This window comes from Oryzias latipes, chromosome 7 (assembly GCF_002234675.1).
Source record: "Oryzias latipes chromosome 7, ASM223467v1".
Taxonomy (NCBI): Eukaryota; Metazoa; Chordata; class Actinopteri; order Beloniformes; family Adrianichthyidae; genus Oryzias; species Oryzias latipes.
Window position 1 is genome coordinate 4,284,698 of NC_019865.2, and position 17,679 is coordinate 4,302,376.

At 42.8% G+C, this 17,679-nt stretch overlaps 1 protein-coding gene across 4 annotated transcripts in view; it reads right to left on the reverse strand.

Moving 5' to 3' along the window:
* lamb2 (laminin subunit beta 2) overlaps positions 1 to 17,679 on the reverse strand; it is a 44,186-nt gene that overhangs the window by 13,096 nt on the left and 13,411 nt on the right. For all 4 annotated transcript variants that reach the window (XM_023956370.1, XM_023956371.1, XM_023956372.1 and 1 more), the window contains exons 3-17: positions 13,465 to 13,634; positions 12,525 to 12,660; positions 10,225 to 10,298; positions 9,952 to 10,140; positions 9,386 to 9,449; positions 5,888 to 6,090; positions 5,677 to 5,797; positions 5,406 to 5,594; positions 3,549 to 3,728; positions 3,349 to 3,461; positions 2,458 to 2,537; positions 1,818 to 1,953; positions 1,582 to 1,740; positions 1,389 to 1,516; positions 1,179 to 1,311 (exon numbers count right to left, since the gene is read on the reverse strand). In XM_023956370.1, coding sequence (XP_023812138.1) covers positions 1,179 to 1,311; positions 1,389 to 1,516; positions 1,582 to 1,740; positions 1,818 to 1,953; positions 2,458 to 2,537; positions 3,349 to 3,461; positions 3,549 to 3,728; positions 5,406 to 5,594; positions 5,677 to 5,797; positions 5,888 to 6,090; positions 9,386 to 9,449; positions 9,952 to 10,140; positions 10,225 to 10,298; positions 12,525 to 12,660; positions 13,465 to 13,634 — 2,075 coding nt within the window. The remainder of the gene's footprint in view (positions 1 to 1,178; positions 1,312 to 1,388; positions 1,517 to 1,581; positions 1,741 to 1,817; positions 1,954 to 2,457; positions 2,538 to 3,348; positions 3,462 to 3,548; positions 3,729 to 5,405; positions 5,595 to 5,676; positions 5,798 to 5,887; positions 6,091 to 9,385; positions 9,450 to 9,951; positions 10,141 to 10,224; positions 10,299 to 12,524; positions 12,661 to 13,464; positions 13,635 to 17,679) is intronic.

The window sequence follows — 17,679 nt, forward strand, 5'->3', positions numbered from 1 at the left end:
GAGAGGATCATGGGAAGGAGAGGATAAAGAGTTAACATCGGCTACCAAAAGAGAGAATGGATTGGACGCGAGTCTTTGGCTACGAGTCCAAGTCAAGACCGTAGAGGCCCAAGACGGGCAGAAAACTTCTAAAACGGAAACCCCTCTGACAATTATTCTTAAAACGACATAAACACGTTAAAAAATATATATATACATAAGGAGGAAAAAATATTCTGCCCGTTTCTGGATGTAAGCAGCAAATTTGGAAGCGTCAAACACAAAAATGAGCGCTGGGACAGTAAACAGACGGCAGCCCCCACCCCAACCTGAAAAAGAGTTTTTTCCATCACCACAGAACTAAGAATCTATGATGCTGCTCTTTTGGATTTCTCTCACACACCCCCCCCCCCCCCCCCCCCCCCATATTCTGTTTAAAGGTTGAAGTTCCACCAAAGACCACTGGAGGGAGAGCAGAAAAGACTCTCGTGGGAAAAGGTCAGATGAATGAACGTAAAGTCTAGTTTCTTGCATCTAATTGATGTATTGTGTCCCATTCATATCAGCCGTGGGGAGATTTTTTTTAATTGGCTGATTTTATTTGAACTCAAGTTAGCTTTTTTTTTTTTTGTCTTTGATTGGAAGGTGGACAGACCCAATGGGGCTTCCTTGCTTCCTGCCAAAATGCCATTTTTGGATTGTTGTCAAGTTGGACGGAGCCAAGTGGAGTCATTAGTCCCCCACCCCCCCACCACCACTCTAGGGCCGTCCAGCTGCTAAGTTGTCTTTAACGCCCGAGATGCTGCCGGGGCACCTGATTAACACAGGTATAACACCTACCGTAACTCGGACCCAAATAAAAGCGGCTCATCATATCTGCTTTGCATCGTTATGCAACACATGACTCACAGAAAGTTAGTAAAGCCGCTTTCGCCAGGACAGAATCAACAGACTTACATCGATTGCGTAAGCACTTCACAACTGTAAAGTATTGCATATCAGAGCTGGGCTGCTTTCCTCCATCTCAGACACCGCTGGAGTTACGTTAATTCCCTGAACAGTTGCAGTTACGGTAGTTGAACGAATGTTGACACTGGAGCTACAGTGCTGGTGTTAAAGAGTTAAATCCACAAATACCCATGTCATTCTTCATTCAAAAGTCGGCTGTTCACTGTAGTTTAAAGGGAAAAGTTCCTCACAGAATCCATGAGGAGGATGGCGTTGGATCCTCCGATGAGGATGCTGTTGGCATCTTGGTAGCGTGTGAACTCAAAGCGAAGTGTGTAGATCACATCCCTCTCCAGACACACAGGCTGAGGAGGAACCACAAACCTACCACAGGCAGTTCTCATCAGCACAGCTGCAGACAAACGGAGGGCTACGATGGCGAGTACGGGGAGGTCACACACCTGGCACCGGCCGGGAGGGACACCAGGAGTCTGTCGTCATCTGGGATGGTGTTCCCGCAGGGGCTGCTAGTGGGAATCGGACCTGGACGGATGACGGATATTTGTACCTCCTCCCAGTCTCGAGGCATCTGCACAAAAAACAGATTAGGAGGTCCGGAACAAACAGGGATGGCGGATGAACACGGACACACACCTGAGACTCGTAGCGGATCAGCAAATCATACTCCATGGAGTAAGGAATGTTGCTGATGGTGAACTCCAGGGTGCCGCCCTCGGGGACTCGGGCAAAGCCCACATCTGTCCACGAGGCATGGCGGCCCGACTGGTGCTCCCTGGTCTCTAAAGTACAGCCCTGTGAAAAATACACAGAAGAAAAAGTCAGACCCATCTTCAGGTCGCTCCGTTGAGTAGAGCGTGCTGCCGTCTCACCTGCCCCATTTTGGCAAACTCAGCCTCATACAGGAAGTGATCCAGAGCCATAAAAAAATACCCAGACTCCACCTGTGTACACTGGCGTCCTGTCATGTGACCGCGGCAGCGACACTGACCGCTTTCCATGGAGCAACTGAAAAAAAGGTGTACCACGTTACAGCAAGAGACCACTACCGGTATATTTTGGTGATTCATTGTAAAGGCTCCAGAGATCATTAGGTGATGGGAGGAGCCAAAAAGCTCCAGCTTGGGTGGAGAGGTAAAGTTCTTATCAGTTTGGTGCTGAATTTCTGCTGCTTCGATTTCCAGTGTTTCTCTGTGAAAACACCTGAGAGCTACACATGTTACCTTTTCTTAATTTAGAAGTAAACTCTTGAAATCTCCTTCTGGGTTTTTGGTCATCCGTTCTGAGGATGTGGGGGCGGTTTTCAGATGATCTTGGTGTGTCTACCTGAAGCCTCGCGCTTAATGGAGTCAAAGTGAGTGTCTTTTGATCAAATAATATGGTTTAGCTTAGCCTGTTGAAACAAAAGCTTGTGGGTGATGCTTTTAGGTGCAGCAGGTCGTGTGTGGGTGGGATTGGGGGGGGGGGGGCAGCAGGTCGTGTGTGGGTGGGGTTGGGGGGGGCAGCACTCACAGGTTGTCCAGCGCTCCTCCCACATCACAGTCGCAGCCTCTGCAGCCGTTCAGGTCGTGGCTCAGCCCCCAGTGTTCTGGCTGAAAGCAAAGTCAAACAGAAGCAGGGTGACTGACAGACGACAGCAAACAGCTGAGTGGGAAACCCCCCCCCCACACTCACACACACACACCCTTAGCACCTCCACCACCACCTCCACTCCAGGTCGATCACTGTGAGAATCACACATCCAGCTCTCAGATCATATGACCTTTAGCAATCCAACTTTTTTCCTTTTTTTTCCTGGTTTTTATCTCTGTCTTTGATGTATTTAAATACTATTATTCTGTTTCCATTAGGCGATTGTGCAGCCGGGCTTACTAAAGCCCCTCCCCTCCGGCGGCAGGATTCCGTTTCATCCGGAGGACGCCTCCTAAACTTCCACGATCAACGCGATTGTTTTTTTTTTCATCACCAGGTTCTACTTAAGGATCAGGTCCAGGCCTGCCCATGTTAGGCCGGCTGTAACACACACCCAGCAGACGAGCCTCAAATAAATGCCTGCACTAAATTTAGACGCGTGACCCAAGCAGGAGCTCGCATTCCCGTCTAAACTATTCCTGGCTGAGTAGATCTGGGACAAGAGGTTAAAATATAACAGGAAACTCATCACTGTCCAACCTTTAACAGGCAGAGAGGAAAATCAGGCAAAAAGAGAAGAAAGGAGGCAAGACGAACAGAAAGAGAAACAGCTAAGAGTCTCATCTTAACCTGAGCTGGGTGATCTTGTAGTCAATTTGCTTGCTACTCTAAAATAACAACAATATGTATGAAGAAAAAGAAAGTAAACAAAACATGTACAACAAGGTTTATGGAGATATTTGAACCAGTGACCTTCTTCCATCTTCTTACCAAGCACTGGTCGCAGCTCCGCCCCGTCACGAGGCGCTTGCAGAAGCAGTCTCCACTGACCGGGTCGCACTGCGAGCTTCCGGTCACGGTTCCTCTGCGGTCACAACGGCAAGCTGGAGGTTTGGAGAGCGTTTGGGAAACGTGGGTCAGCCTCACCACGAGAACCTGCGGCCAGCTGACAAATGTGCGCAGTCACTCACGCTGGCAGCCATGAGCGCTGTCTGCACTCAGGCCGAAGAAGCCGGTCTTGCACTTGTCACAGCGCGGGCCTTCCACGTTGGCCTTGCAGCGGCACTGACCTCCCATCATGCCGAGCGCCAGGTCGGTGTGGCTGTCGCACATTCCTCCATTCTCTGAGCCGTCCGGATCGCAATCACAAGCTGTAAAACACAAACAGCATCCACACAAAACTTCATCGAGTCAGATGAAAGAACAAAAAACAGCATCAATTAATTGAAAAAGAGAGATTAAAATCTATATTTCTGATTTTCAAGGACCTATGAAGAAGAGGCATCTCTGTGCCTCACATGACTCTAAAGCCAGAGGCTTCCACATGAATAAGTCACTTCTGAGCATCCGTCACTCTTTAGCATTATTCTAATCCTTGAAGTTCTTTGTATTCTAAAGGATCTTGTGACTGCCGGAGCTTTTCCATCAGGCATCCAATGCAACTCAAGTCAGGCCTCATCAGGATCTCGGGTTTGGACGAGACACTACAAACTTTAAGAGAGACTTTTACGGCTGTTTGATCTATGTGAGGCATCCTTGGGTGATGAATTTAAGGTGGACTTGCTAATGTGTCACATGAAGAAAAGCAGCATCAAAGCATTTTAACCAAACCTGCAAAATGTGGAAGAACAGAAAGTCTTTAAACAAAAATGTCATTTTTATTAAAAAATTAAAAAAAAGACAAAAGTTCTTAAGCAAAAAAAAAGAATTGGTGTGCACAAATGTGAAGTGCATCAAAGTTTTGCATCACCTGTGTTCATGTGTGTCCTGAACAAATAACAACGACCTGACATTACTGAAACATTTATCCAGTTAATAATCTTGTGACACTTTTTGTGATCCAACTGTGTAATGTGTGGCCCCCGTTTCTAAAACTCTGGAAAATGTCCCAACTGCCCTTCAGGGCTGATCTGGGCTGTCTGCGGGTGAAAAATGATCAAACCTGTAGGGAGCACAGAGGTGACCGCTCGGTGGGCCCGTACAGAGAAAAAGCTGTGAGTGACAGGTTGTGGTGAACAATTATGCAACATGTAAGGGGAAGGAAGGGGGAGGTACGTGAGATTCATATGGATTTGTCTTTTTTAACTGCCTGGAGACCGCGCAGGGAGCCTGTTAGGTGCAGCTGACGATAAGTGTGCCCTATGGACGCATGCGCCAGCTGTGGTGGCAGCCAGTTCGTGTAGCGCTGTGTTTTGCTGTTGAATGATAAAGAAGTGTGAATCTGTGATCGGGAGGAGGGTGGACTCAGTGGGAATTGTGCTGCAGGAGAGGATGAGGGGCCTTAACGCAAAGCATCCTGGACAATCCCAGACATCCGTTGCACAACACGATGCCTGCACAGAGGAGCACACGCAGTAATAGGCTCCTTTCACTGCGCTGCAGGACAGAGCGCTTTAAGAACTCATTTGTCCCTTCAGTTATCAGGCTGTTTAACAAACTTGCCTGATATGAACTGCTATTTTATTTTATGAACTGTTATTTTAATGTTATTTATTATGTGTGTTTTGTTGCCGGACAACTGAATTTCTCCCTTGGGAGATTAACAAAGTTTTTTTCACAGTTGGTGAGGGTATTTCTTTTAATTTTGTTAAGTTTTGGGTTGTTTGGCATCAAATATCTTTATCTTTTGTCACAACTGTCAGCAAGAGTCTGTTCTTAATCTGTTATTGCGCAAATAAATGAAGGTTCAAGAAGAAAAGGATCTTCAAAACTGACGTTTCATTGCAGAGTGGTCCTCCTAAACTCAGCGGGGTCTGCCCACAGTCCTGGGGGGGGTGGGGGGGTGTTTCATCTGCAGCAGCACGAATGCTTAGGTCAACAATGCTTACGTTTGCAGACATGAGGGTCCCGAATATCCTTGAGGGGGTCTTTGTAGTAGAAGAGCTGGCACATCTCGCAGTTGCGTCCCATGGTGTTGTGCTGACACTCGTCACACACCCCGCCGCTGACGTTTCCCGTGGCCAAATACACCGCCATGTCGAAGTGGCACAAGTTGGAGTGGTCGTTGCAGTTACACTCTGGACAGAAGGAGACAGGCAGCGGCTCATGGGTCTGCGGCGGGACCCCGGACATCTGCTGAGACGGCGTCATCAGACTCACTCTTGCAGGCGTTGGTGTTGCGGCCCTCGGCCGGCCTCCACGGCCGGTCATTGTAGAAGTCGTCACACTGCTCGCAGTTCAGACCCTTGGTGTTGTGGTTACAAACACATCTCCCGTGAACCTTAAAGAGAGGGTTAGGGTTAGTTGAGTTTAGTGGAGGAGCTCAACAAAACAGTGAGAAAAGCAGAGAAAACGCCTTCAGCGCTCTCACCATTCCTTCTATATCTGCCCGGACGCCCTTGATGGGGGCGCACTCTGAAGCATGGCCGTAGCAGAAGCAGTTTCCGCGCACCACCAGCTCGTATATGGCGTAGTAGTACTTCTCCTTGATTTCGGCTCTGGGGTCCAGCAGGTTGTCTCCCAGGGTGTGGAGTTTGGTGAAGTTCACCCTCAAGTTGGTGATCTTCAGCTGATCTGAGGAGAAGAAGACTCTGCTTTAATGTAGAAACTGTGAGTCACATGACACATTTTGGAAATCAGGCAAGTTTATGTGTAAAGCAAAACTCAAACACAATGTAAATTTAAGGCTCTACAGAGAAGAAAAAACAGGCGAAAATTACAATTTGAGCAAGAAAATCCTTCCAAACAAGAGCAGAAAAAAGGCCCTTCAGCTGTAATACACTGAGCTCAAAAAGGGGTCCATCAGAGATGCACTTTGGGGGTAAAACAGAAGACTTTTCAAGTTTAGGGAGCTAAAGAATGCGTCAAAACGTAGATTTCAAAGTAAAAAAACAAAAATGAAGGAGGTCTGGATTCAACCAAAGCTCACAGAAATGGAAAAACTGCAGCTCTGGAGGTCAGCCAGTGGAGCGTGACGGAGATGAACTTGTGGGAGAACATTAAGCCGAAACAGAAAATCTTACACTGAACTTTGGATGACAAAAAAACACATCCATACGTGTTCCTTTTAAAAAATCTAACTGATGAAAAACAAGTACTTCTAATTCAGAACAATCTGAAGAGACACTTTTGCCAGTGTATCAGTGAAAATTTTGCAAAAAGAAAAAAGATAAGCTGCTTCAACCAACAAAAAAAGTAAAATTGCTAAAATAATTACATTTTAAAACCACCAACTATCAAAATCAGACTGAAATGTAAAAATTACCACACATTTGAGTGCAAATTTTCATATATCAACTTCACCCGAGTACCAAAAAATGACTTGAACATGTACTTTTAAAGACAATAGTGTAACTTCTTTGCTGTTCCTGTGCTGGTTTGTCTAAATTATGTTGCTGTGGATCAGTGGAAGGCACATAATGTTCACTAAATTTAATGATTTCACTGTTAAAAGCAGATTTTTTTGACTTAAGGGACTATTCTTTGCTGGTGTATTCGCTGTAAACTGTTAAAGAAGTAACATCCTTCCTTTCAATTCAATCTTCTGACAAGAAAACCAACTTGCTTCTTTACATTTATCCAAAAAAGTTCTTATAACCTAAATGTCATGTTAAAGCTCAATTGGAAAAGGGAAAACAGGAAAAAGGTGGATATAATAAAACATTTCCTTCATTCTTTTTAAAATATTTGGGGAGGAACAAATAGAAAATACTTTTTTCCTGGGAGATATGTGTTTCCTCCTTTTTAATCCTCTAAAAAAAAGAAAATAATTCATGTATTGCCATTAAAGTCCAGCTGTCAAAAAAGACGGATAAAAAAATGAGCATAAAGTGTGAAAAAGGGCTCTTTACATTGTAAAATGTAAGCAAATGTTTCACCAACATACAGCTTTCTCCCAGAAAAAAGTATAAAGCTATAAGTTCATTAATTTTTTTCCGCTTTGTCCATAAAAATGATCTTTTTCCCCCCTTTTACGTCATTATTGAACAAACTCGTTTCTCCCTGCAGACATTGAAGCAGAAGCCTCACAGGGGGATTTCTTTTCTGCCAGATTCTGGCCGTGCCGTGTTGGCTTTATCTCCAGTAACATGATCTGTCAGTGCAGCTCCTCAAACTCCAGAGAACAGTTTTCCCCTTCAGCTGAGAGTGAAAGCTGCTGCCAGACGCCGCTTTCATGAAACCAGGAGCTGAATCTGACACTCTGCTTGGCGCTGCAGCCGCTTTTCTGTGCTCGATATTTCATAAGCCTCTCCTGAAGATAACATGACATCATGCAGATTTATTGTTTGCACTAGTAGAAAAGTCAAAAGAGGCTGTTTAGAGGTTACAGAAATGACAGAAAAACCCTGATACTGGTTTCCTTTCCTCCTAAAAAAAACACTCTTTATTAATTCTGTTCAATGCTTTACACATCAGCAACATTAAGCAAGGATAATATCTGCTAAAACATATTATACACCAGTTGATCCACCAGCCTATAACTTATTCTGATCCAATAAAATAGCTTCTGTGCTAGAAAAAGGGCAGAAAGAAGATGTTTTAGCTGTTTTTCATTTATTTATTTAGTTGGATTTGCTTTTAATTTAAATTTTATGACCAATGTTTTTCATCTGATTGGACTTCAGCCTCGCTATGTTTTTAGGAGAGGTTTTCTCTGTGCTGCAGAAGAAGCTTCTAGAAAAACCACATTACCAGTTACATTCATTTACAATCTAATCCATTTGTTTTGTTTAATGACATCAGTCATCATTGAACTGTTACTAAAAACTCAGCCTGTAGGAGCCAGCATCTAAACTAGTTAATCACTAATACTTTCACAAAAAACTTTGAGTCTGTTTTGTTTTTTTAATCAAACACAACATTTCGCGTAAATATTTTCTGTTTTTATATAAAACTTTCAGATAAACATACATTTATCTTCATCATCATAAACCTTCTTATCGGATGGTTATTGGAGGTACTTTATTGTGCTTTTTATTAGTTTTTTTATTATTTTTTTGTCTTGGATCAACTTAAATTGATTACCATTGGCTGTACTAATAAACGGATTTTCTCAAAAGAATATAGAAATTATTAGCACTTTGTGTTATGCTTTGATATGAAAAGTTCATATAAATAAAGGTCGGTCGATCGATTGATTGAATAGCATGTTTAGCTTAAAATACATGAACTCACTGATCAACATAAAGTTGCTTTGAGGGTTGGACATAAAGATGGACTGCATCAGCAACTGTTCTGGACTCTGCAGGTTATTTTTCTCCAAAAACACCAAAACACAACTAAGTACACAAAAACTAATTTCTGCGACATTTCCGTCCTTTAATCACAATTGAAGGATTTCTCCTAAATCTTGTAAAATCAAACCGCAGAAGGAGCCAAAGCGCTCAAACGAATTGACAATGACCATCTTCTTTACATCGGATCATGAGGATGGTTGGGGTGTACATGTGGGCCACCTCCATGAGATATTTCACATCAGAGGACGCCAGCCCTCGCTGCTGTCCTGGAAACAAAGTCTGGGTTTCTGGGAAAGCTCTCATGTCCTGCCAGTCTAAACATAAGAGGCGGGACATGTGTGTGTGTTGAGCAACAGCTGCTTTTCACATCGCAGCCGTGTTTCACAGCCCCAGAGAAACCAACTGCTCTGTCCTCAGTCCCCTATGATGACAGACGTAAACAAACATCTACACTAAATAAAACCTTTACTTAAGATAAGTGACTAACAGGTAATACATCAATGAAACACAAAAGCTCTTTGCAGGAAATGTAGGAAAATCACAGAGAAAATAAAGCAAGACCAGGCGTCTTGTAATAAGCTAAACATCTGCCTTCAGCTTACTTTTGACTTAAGAGTCTGAGCGTGACTTACTCTGGATGGCAGGACTGTATGGATCCTCAATCCTGATGGACGGATCCAGAACTCTGTAGATCACCTTCATCAAGAAACACACATGATGTCAAAAGTCTGCGTGACATAACTGATGGTTGAAGCTTCAGCGCCACACAAGAGGAGCTGGGTTTCAAACCTAAAGAGGGATTTCGGACTTTTATTGCAAGAGGAACTAAAAAAATCTTTCAATGAAAGATTAAAAATGGCTGATTGAACTTTTCTAGGGTCTGAACAAAAAAAAAACATGGCAAGAGTTTGGTTCAAGCAGGAAAAAAATGCCCATCAGGTCACATCAAGGCCTTCCAATAGTTTATTAATGATCAGAAACTAAGGTCTTAGAACATTGATGGATTTCTCAAATATTTTTTTTGTCCTGGGATACTTGGCTTAAACATATGTTGCGCGTTTTTTTACTTTAATGAACCCTTTTGGATCAAATAACAGACTACTGTCGTGAATCACATCACATTTTTCTTGGAGGGCGCTAAAACTTTACCCGTTGTCATAAAAAAAACACTGTAATTGTGAGTAATTTGGGAGCTCACCTCTCCTTCTGTTGATGGCTCGATGTCAGAGTAGCGTGACTCGCAGATGACGTCATTGATGTTACGCAAAGGACCGTGGGAAACTCCAGGAAAAGAGGCGTCGCAGTCGTGTGAAAAGTAACGATACACCTGCCAGGTACGGCCGAAGTCTGCCGATCGCTCTATGAGCATGGCTGCTGGACGGAAAGTCTGCAAGGCAACAACCCCCAAACGCCTTCAGAGTTTTTTTTATTTTTGTTTGTTAAAAAATATTTGAAGATAGCTGAATGTTACCTTGAAGGTCATGATGAGATGAGTGAAATGAAACTCTGCCTCCAGATCCAGCTGGATGAAAACATCAGACTTTCCTGAGGAACAAAGAGGTGAAGACGGGCCGTCATCAAGACAATCTAACTTAAAACTTAAGTTATTCATCAAATACCATTGAAAACAAATCCCTGGCTGGCCTGAAGTTGGGATGTTAGAACCCTGTGTGCTATCGGCGCCATCATGGAACATGGCAGTGAGGTCAGGAGGAATTGTTTTTTGGTTGTGATGGATGGTTTCCTGACAGACCGTCTTGGCAGAGCCGAGCGGAAAAGTCCACACGCTTCCTGAGCTCTTGATTCTGAAGAGCCACTCCACACTGAAGACCACTTTCACTCTTCCTCCCTGTGATTTTTCTAAAGATCTTTTTCTCATCCTGAGATGTTCCAACGGACCAAAACATTCAAACGTTTTCCTCTTGAGTTAACAACTGAAGGAACAAAGCGTTGTCTGTAATTCTTCTCTAAGGCAGCAGTCTTCTAATTTTAGAACAACGCTCACCTTTTTGTGAAGAATCAGTCAAAATGAAATAAAAAGGCCTTTCTTTAGTACAGATCAGACCGGTTTTTAAAACCAGAAACTATGCAAAAGCTAACATTTGCAATACTTCTTAAAACCCAAATAAGTACATTCGAAGAAGAAAAAAAGTTTAAAAATCATAAATTTACAGAAACATCCAGCCCCCTTCCTCCCAGATTCAGTTTGCATTTTTCATTTCAAAGTTTCTGCAGAACTTTTGGAGGGGAACAAAATTCTGTAGAGGATTTACTTTGGTGTTTTCCTTACAGCGTCAATCTGTGGCGTTTAATATCAGGAAAACTCTGGATTCCATTCATTTGTCAAATGCACAGCTCCCACTGGCTCACAAAATTAAGGTTAGAACAACCTGAACAAGATTATACAACCAGCAGAAATACGCACAAATGGTTCAACGTTGACCGCAGCAGCCAGTGTAAAGCTTGCTTTGTCTTGATGAAAATGAGGTTTTTAGTGCCAAAAAATACAATATATTAACCCAAATTAAGCATAAAAAATGTTTTTTGAAGTGAAGCAGTCATCAATTGAATCCAGACGTATTTCTGGGGTTGGTTTTAATTCAGTTTCTAAGTAGATTTTTAAACATCTTTGGAGTCTTTGCCATCCAGAATCAAAAGCTCTCACTGACATCCGGAGGTGAAGTCCTCTGACAGATTCTATCGTCCCTAAAGCTGCTAAGCAGCCCCACATTGTGACACTTCTTCTACCGTGCCCTCCCACTGGAAGGATGTTCTAATCTTGCAAGCTTATTTCTTTGCCCCTTAGAAATGTATCTAATGAAAGTAGGTGAATAAACGATTTAGACTAAGAGATGAGAGGTGATGGACTTTGTAGACTTTGTCATATTTTGCTTCTCACTGTAAATTTATGATATGGTGTAGAACGCTTTCTTGCACCTTACAGGAAATGGTCTCCTTTAGGAGCAGGACAGAACAGTCTGAGCTAGAACCCAAACAAGTCTGAATCAAAGTTAGCAGCTAAGCACAGCCCATAGTTCAGAAAACCTGTATAAATCAAAACAGAGTTCAGGACACCAAGATTCAGTTCTGTGACTCTTACTTCACCAGGGTTTCTTTAGCGGCTTAGCCTTCAAAACGAAACTGAAATGGCGAGAAGTTTGTTATGCTGCATTGATAAAATGTGCAAATAACCAAAGCTTTACATCTAAAAAAAAATGGAGTTATTAATAAAGCTAAACAGTCAAACAGGCCAGAAGTACACAGTGCAGATAGCACAAACGAGCAAAGTAAAAAAATACAAATACCTCCGGGGACCCTCCTCTACGCCTGACTTATTCTCAGATTTTTACACAAACTTGTCAAAATACATTTCAATCAAAAACAAATGTGTCTGCTGTAACTCTTTTCATTTCTCTTCCTCAAAAGGTCTTGCCTTTTGCCAGGCCACAGTTGAAATATATTTCAACAAAATATATTTTTTTCGTCTGTCTTGCCTGTATAAATAAAGGTTAAATAAATCAAATTGAATAAAAGAAAAGAAAACCCTGCATTTGCCTTCTGCTTTCCCCCTTAATGTTTTCCACTCATGTTCTACTTTATTCCTCTCTGAGGAGAAACCACACATCAGCCCACTCTATTATTTATTAAGCCCAATTCAAGTTGGTCTCAAATCTTGCAAAAACTTATCTAACCTTTTACATGATTGTATTAAAACATGCAGCAATGTCTTTAAATAACAGAGTGAACATGTAGATTAGTAGGTCTCCTCACCGTTCTCCGACTGCCACCAGGAGTTTTTGCGGTGAGGCTTGAAGGTGGCGATGACGTTCTCGATCCGGTGGTTAATGGTGTTGTATACTGGGTTATACGGCCGCCTGGAATCGCATTCAAAGCACTTTTTCTCATCCTGAGACAGAGCAGGAAAAAAGCCAGCATCACACAACTAATTCAGGCAGAAACAGGACAGAATCTGAAGAAGACCAGAGATCCCGTGGAGGAAAAACGACATTTCTTTTCATTTATTTCAAAATAATCCAAACGTTAATTCCCAGAGATTTCCAGAAAACTTCAACACGCCTCTGGACCGACAACTTTTCTACAAATGCTAAGCTGCAAAACGTATGAAGGTTAATATGTTCCAAAAAGAAGGCACTTGTAGATTTGATCTGAGAACTTGCACACCAAAAATCTGCATCTGTGTGTAAAATTCTTCTGCATTAAAATTCGACAAACTAAATTTTACACACAGATGCAGATTTTTGGTGTGCAAGTTCTCACATTCTATATCACAAGTTCTCACCTCAAATCTACAAGTGCGTTCTTTTTGGAACATATTTACCTTCATAAAAACGTCACCAATGCGCGGTCCAAAAGTTTAAGAGGCGAGCTTTTTCTGTTTGAGATCATTCAGGAAAATCCTCACACATGTTGCTGAAAACAAACAGGAAACAAAAAGCATTTCACCAGGACATCGCAGAGAAAAGGAATTTTAATGCCCCTGAAGACCACAATGGACCAAGATGGGGTTGTGTTGAGCACAAACAGCAGTTACCAAGAAACTCAAGTTTCTATTTCAACAAGAAGATTGAACAAAAAACATTTATCAGAATAAAAATGTGAACAAATCCTAGTTCTGGTTAGAATGCGTCTCCTCAGTTGTTCCCAAATATTCCTGCATTCAGCTTGAATTCTTGTTCAACCATAAACTCACCTGCAAATGACTAACAATACAGTACGGCTCCTTCCGTCGCATTCCACATGTGGACGAGGCCTTCAGGTCTTTTTCTCGTCCAACCAGCAGGTCTCCTGTGGCCGGATAGCAGCTTCCATGGGCGCAGCCGTGGGCGTGGTCCGGCTCCTGGCCGACTGCAGCGGCCAGGACTGGGGGGGGGGACAGATCTACAGTAAAGCGGATTGTAGAGCACCATCGCTATTCAACGAGTGGTCCCTAATTTTCTTCAGACCACGAAACCTCCAGTTTCCCTAAAGCTTTGAGGGTAAAAATTATCCTCATCTGCACCCTCTGTAAAATACCTGCTTTAAACTTTATTTGTACCCTACATTTTGTGCAAAATTAAAATGTAATTTTATGACTGTTTTGTATGATATAGGCCCTGAATCCTCTTCACCTTTGTCATGGTAGGGATGACACATCAATGTCATTTTGACCCCACAAGACAGCACAGGATTAGGAAAAGTCCATAACTGTCAAAGTGAAAGCTACAAAATTGGACGCCAACACATTTATGTTGGATTGGATAATGGCACATACACACACACACACACACACACACACACACCAACTAATAGATTCAATTTATCTGTGCTTTTCCAGATTCTCAAAGCGTGTCCATTATTCATTCACTCCTCATTCATACTTGGTGATGACAAAGGCGTGGTTGCCAGTCAAGACAGTTAATTATGGATTTTCGACACTTTACCGAGCGACTTGACATGTGTCAAGAAGGAGTCGGATGTGAATACAGTAGTTTTTCAAAATAAAACTTGTTTCAGAATCAGATGAGAAATAAAACAGAAAAAATGTAGAAAATGTTTTTTGTCCTCTGCGGCCCGGTACCGACTGTCCCACGGACCGGTACCGATCTACGGCCCAGCGGTTAAAGAGCACTTCTCAACAGGGCCCTTTCCTGATGTCAAGTGTTGAGATGTCTGCACTAAACTGGATCAAAGTCTTTATCTCTTTTCCTGAAATAACTACAAGAAAACCAGCAGCTAATCGTGAGCCTTGTCTCACGATTAAAATACCCTTACAGAAGTATTTAAATTACAAGCTATTCGTCCTTTTAACCAGGATAATTTGAGCACACCTGTTGACTAGAGGCTAAATATACATCAAGAAAACCCTTCAGACAGACAGGTCTGAATGGTTTTCTTGATATACATTTAGCCTCTACAGACAGGTCTGAATGGTTTTCTTGATATACATTTAGCCTCTACAGACAGACAGGTCTGAATGGTTTTCTTGATATACTTTTAGCTTTTACAGACAGACAGGTCTGAAGGGATGGACAACCGACCATGCCTACAGGCTTCAGACCAGAAGTGCAGAGGAAGTCAAATCCTGTCACATAAAGCAGAACCAGGAGTTTTACAGACTGATAGTGAAGCTCTGATAAAGCAGTGAGGCTGTCTGTTCCAGGACTGGAGTCTCGGTGTGACTGAACCGGCGGGCAATGTGTGGGAGTTAAAATAAACCTTATAAACTTTCAGAACAGCAGCCGTCACACATTCCGCTCCTCCTTCACACTTCTGGGACCTGCCTGTCTGTGCTGAGGAGGAGACCATGTTCCTCATGTGAATCTACAGTCCGCCCACAACAGCTGCCCCTAATCTTCTCGTCTGCGTGACAACATAAAGTTCCGCCGTCAATCAGGTTCAACAGTTCCTCCTGAAACGACATTTCCGCTCTCGCCCCCTGAAGGACGGGGTGACTCCTCTGCAGCTCTGGTGGAAACACAGCTGGGACGTGCTGGACGCCACATTGGAGGACCTAACATGTTTTCAGGTGAACAAGCACCACTGCTGCCGGTGTTATCAGTAAAAACCCTTCATGTACAAAACCTGATCAGTTTTCTACCTCACTGATGGATTTGTGTTCAAGACCTGTTATTGGAGGATTTAATGAGCATTGATGTTCAAAAGTTTCTGCTAAAATCAACACATTCTACTCTTTCAATAAAATTGCATGATCTTTAGTAAATAACAAAATAAAAAACAATCAAATGTATTAATTCTTTCTTTACAAGCCCCATCTGATCATCTTTTTACTATTTAAAAGCGTTCTCAGTGGTATAATTATGTAGTTTTTAGGTAAATAAAAAAAAACCTGTGTTGTTTTCTAGGAGAAGGCAGTAGTTTATTAGAAATTCCCCTCTGAGGTGTGAGCTGGACAGCTGGTGCAGAGCAACCCCGCCCCCCTTTCCCTCACTGCTGCTGAGGGCTCTTCCACTAGCTTACAGCCCCCTCACACCCCCAACCTAATATTAAAATGCCATGCAATATTACGGCTATCCAGTCATATAGTTTGGAGCCAGATGCCAGGAAAACAAAGACATGCATGGATCTATTTGTCTACAAGTGGATGCATCGGAATGGAGCGGAGCAGTGAGTTTGTAACAAATGAGCTCTTTTTTTTAAACACCAACTTTTTTTTTGTCTGCTCCAGGTTCACAACAGTTTGAATAAAGAAATACTCAGATATGCAATTTGCACTTAATTTTCTTGACACATGGCAGTGACTCAGGCGGTTGGGCAGGTCGTCCAATGATCGAAGGGTCGGCGGTTCGATCCCCGCCCCCCCCAGCCAACTGTTATCATGTCCTTGGGCAAGACACTTCACCCTCCTTGCATCCAGTGAGGCTCGGCTGGTGTGTGACCGCGCATGAACGACCCCGGTGATGGTCAATCCATTATTATTATTATTTATATACTGTCTGTCCTCTCTCATCATAAAAAATGCAACAGGGACAAGTTAAAAACACCAAAAACACAAGAATGGGTCTTTAAAGTGGTTTCTTAAATTTTGTCAAGCAAAAATCTGCTTTTCTGTTCCTAATTTAACTTCTCTATTTATATTTTATATTTCAAAATGTACACTATATTGAGACGGTTTGTTTAAAATCAGTTAGGAAGAGGCCTGAGAAAGACTTCCCAACTGAACGACCCTGAAACCAAACGTCGGGCAGCTGCCAGCCAGAGGACAAACACACAGGTGTGTTCCAAAAACATCGCTGCACACCTGTGCACACACTCACAAACACACGGGCACTCCTCCACAAAGCCACACTCATTCACAATCACATGAAAACCCATGCTCCCACATTTCACTGAAGGTAGGAATCAAGCAAATGCTTACTGGCAACAGACAAGACAGCCATTAGAGGTTTAACCCAAGCACAAGATAACAAGCTAAGCTGCTCAACCAGTGTGATTACCGGCAGAGACAGCAACAAGCTAAATGATCTGAGATAAAGTCGTTTGTTCTGAGGCTGTTCCTTTATCCTCTCTGTCTGAGTCGAGGAAGAGTGTGAGAAACCACAGACAGGCCAGCTGAGAAGAACTGAGGAAGAACCGACACACAGTGCAGAGCTTCAGAGCAAACAATGAGAAGATCCACCCAAACACAACATGAAATCAGCTCTGGAAGCTGCTGGCACAAACTCAAAGCTCGACAGGAGGGAGCAGGAAGAGGGGACATTCATGTATTCACTGGGTTTACTTGTCATCTTTAATCTGTGGTATTGTGTCTGTGTTTGCTCGTCTGTAGAAAGTCTATATGAACTCTGCTTAAGACCCTCCAGAGTAAAAGATCAACATGGTCCTAGACTTGAACGTGTGACGGTGGCCTTTCAACCTGCTTCCATGAACACTCCTGAAGTTCCCAAAGCCCCTCCTCAAACCAAACCTGGTTCCTCCTTAATGGAGCAGTGATTCATCTTTGTAATTTCAGGGTGTTACATAAATTAAAATAATGGATCTGAAAGTTGAGCTGCATGACTAAACCCCTGAAAGACCGTGTGGAGCAGAGCTGAGAAGAACAAAGTAAAACTTCTGAGCATGCCTGGACAACTTCTCAGCTTTCTGAGCAACAAAGACGGCAAGAGTCCAACTAAAGCTGACGGCAGCAATAGAAACTTACACGAGGGACTTCTATTTGTTCCATCTAAAAGGTTGATACGGTTGATTTTCTGCAGTCAAAAAGGAGACAAGAACAAACAGTACAACCATCCAGAATGGGATTCCATCCTTTACTGTTAAAATCTATTTCAAGAAAATCGCTTCAAATTGTTGCTTTTTATATACAGTGGTGTAAAGGAGTACTTATCAGTCACTAATTCTGCAGGTCTGTAATGTTCATCAGAGCTACACTTCAACTGTAAGAGAAAGAATGTAAACAAAGAAACTA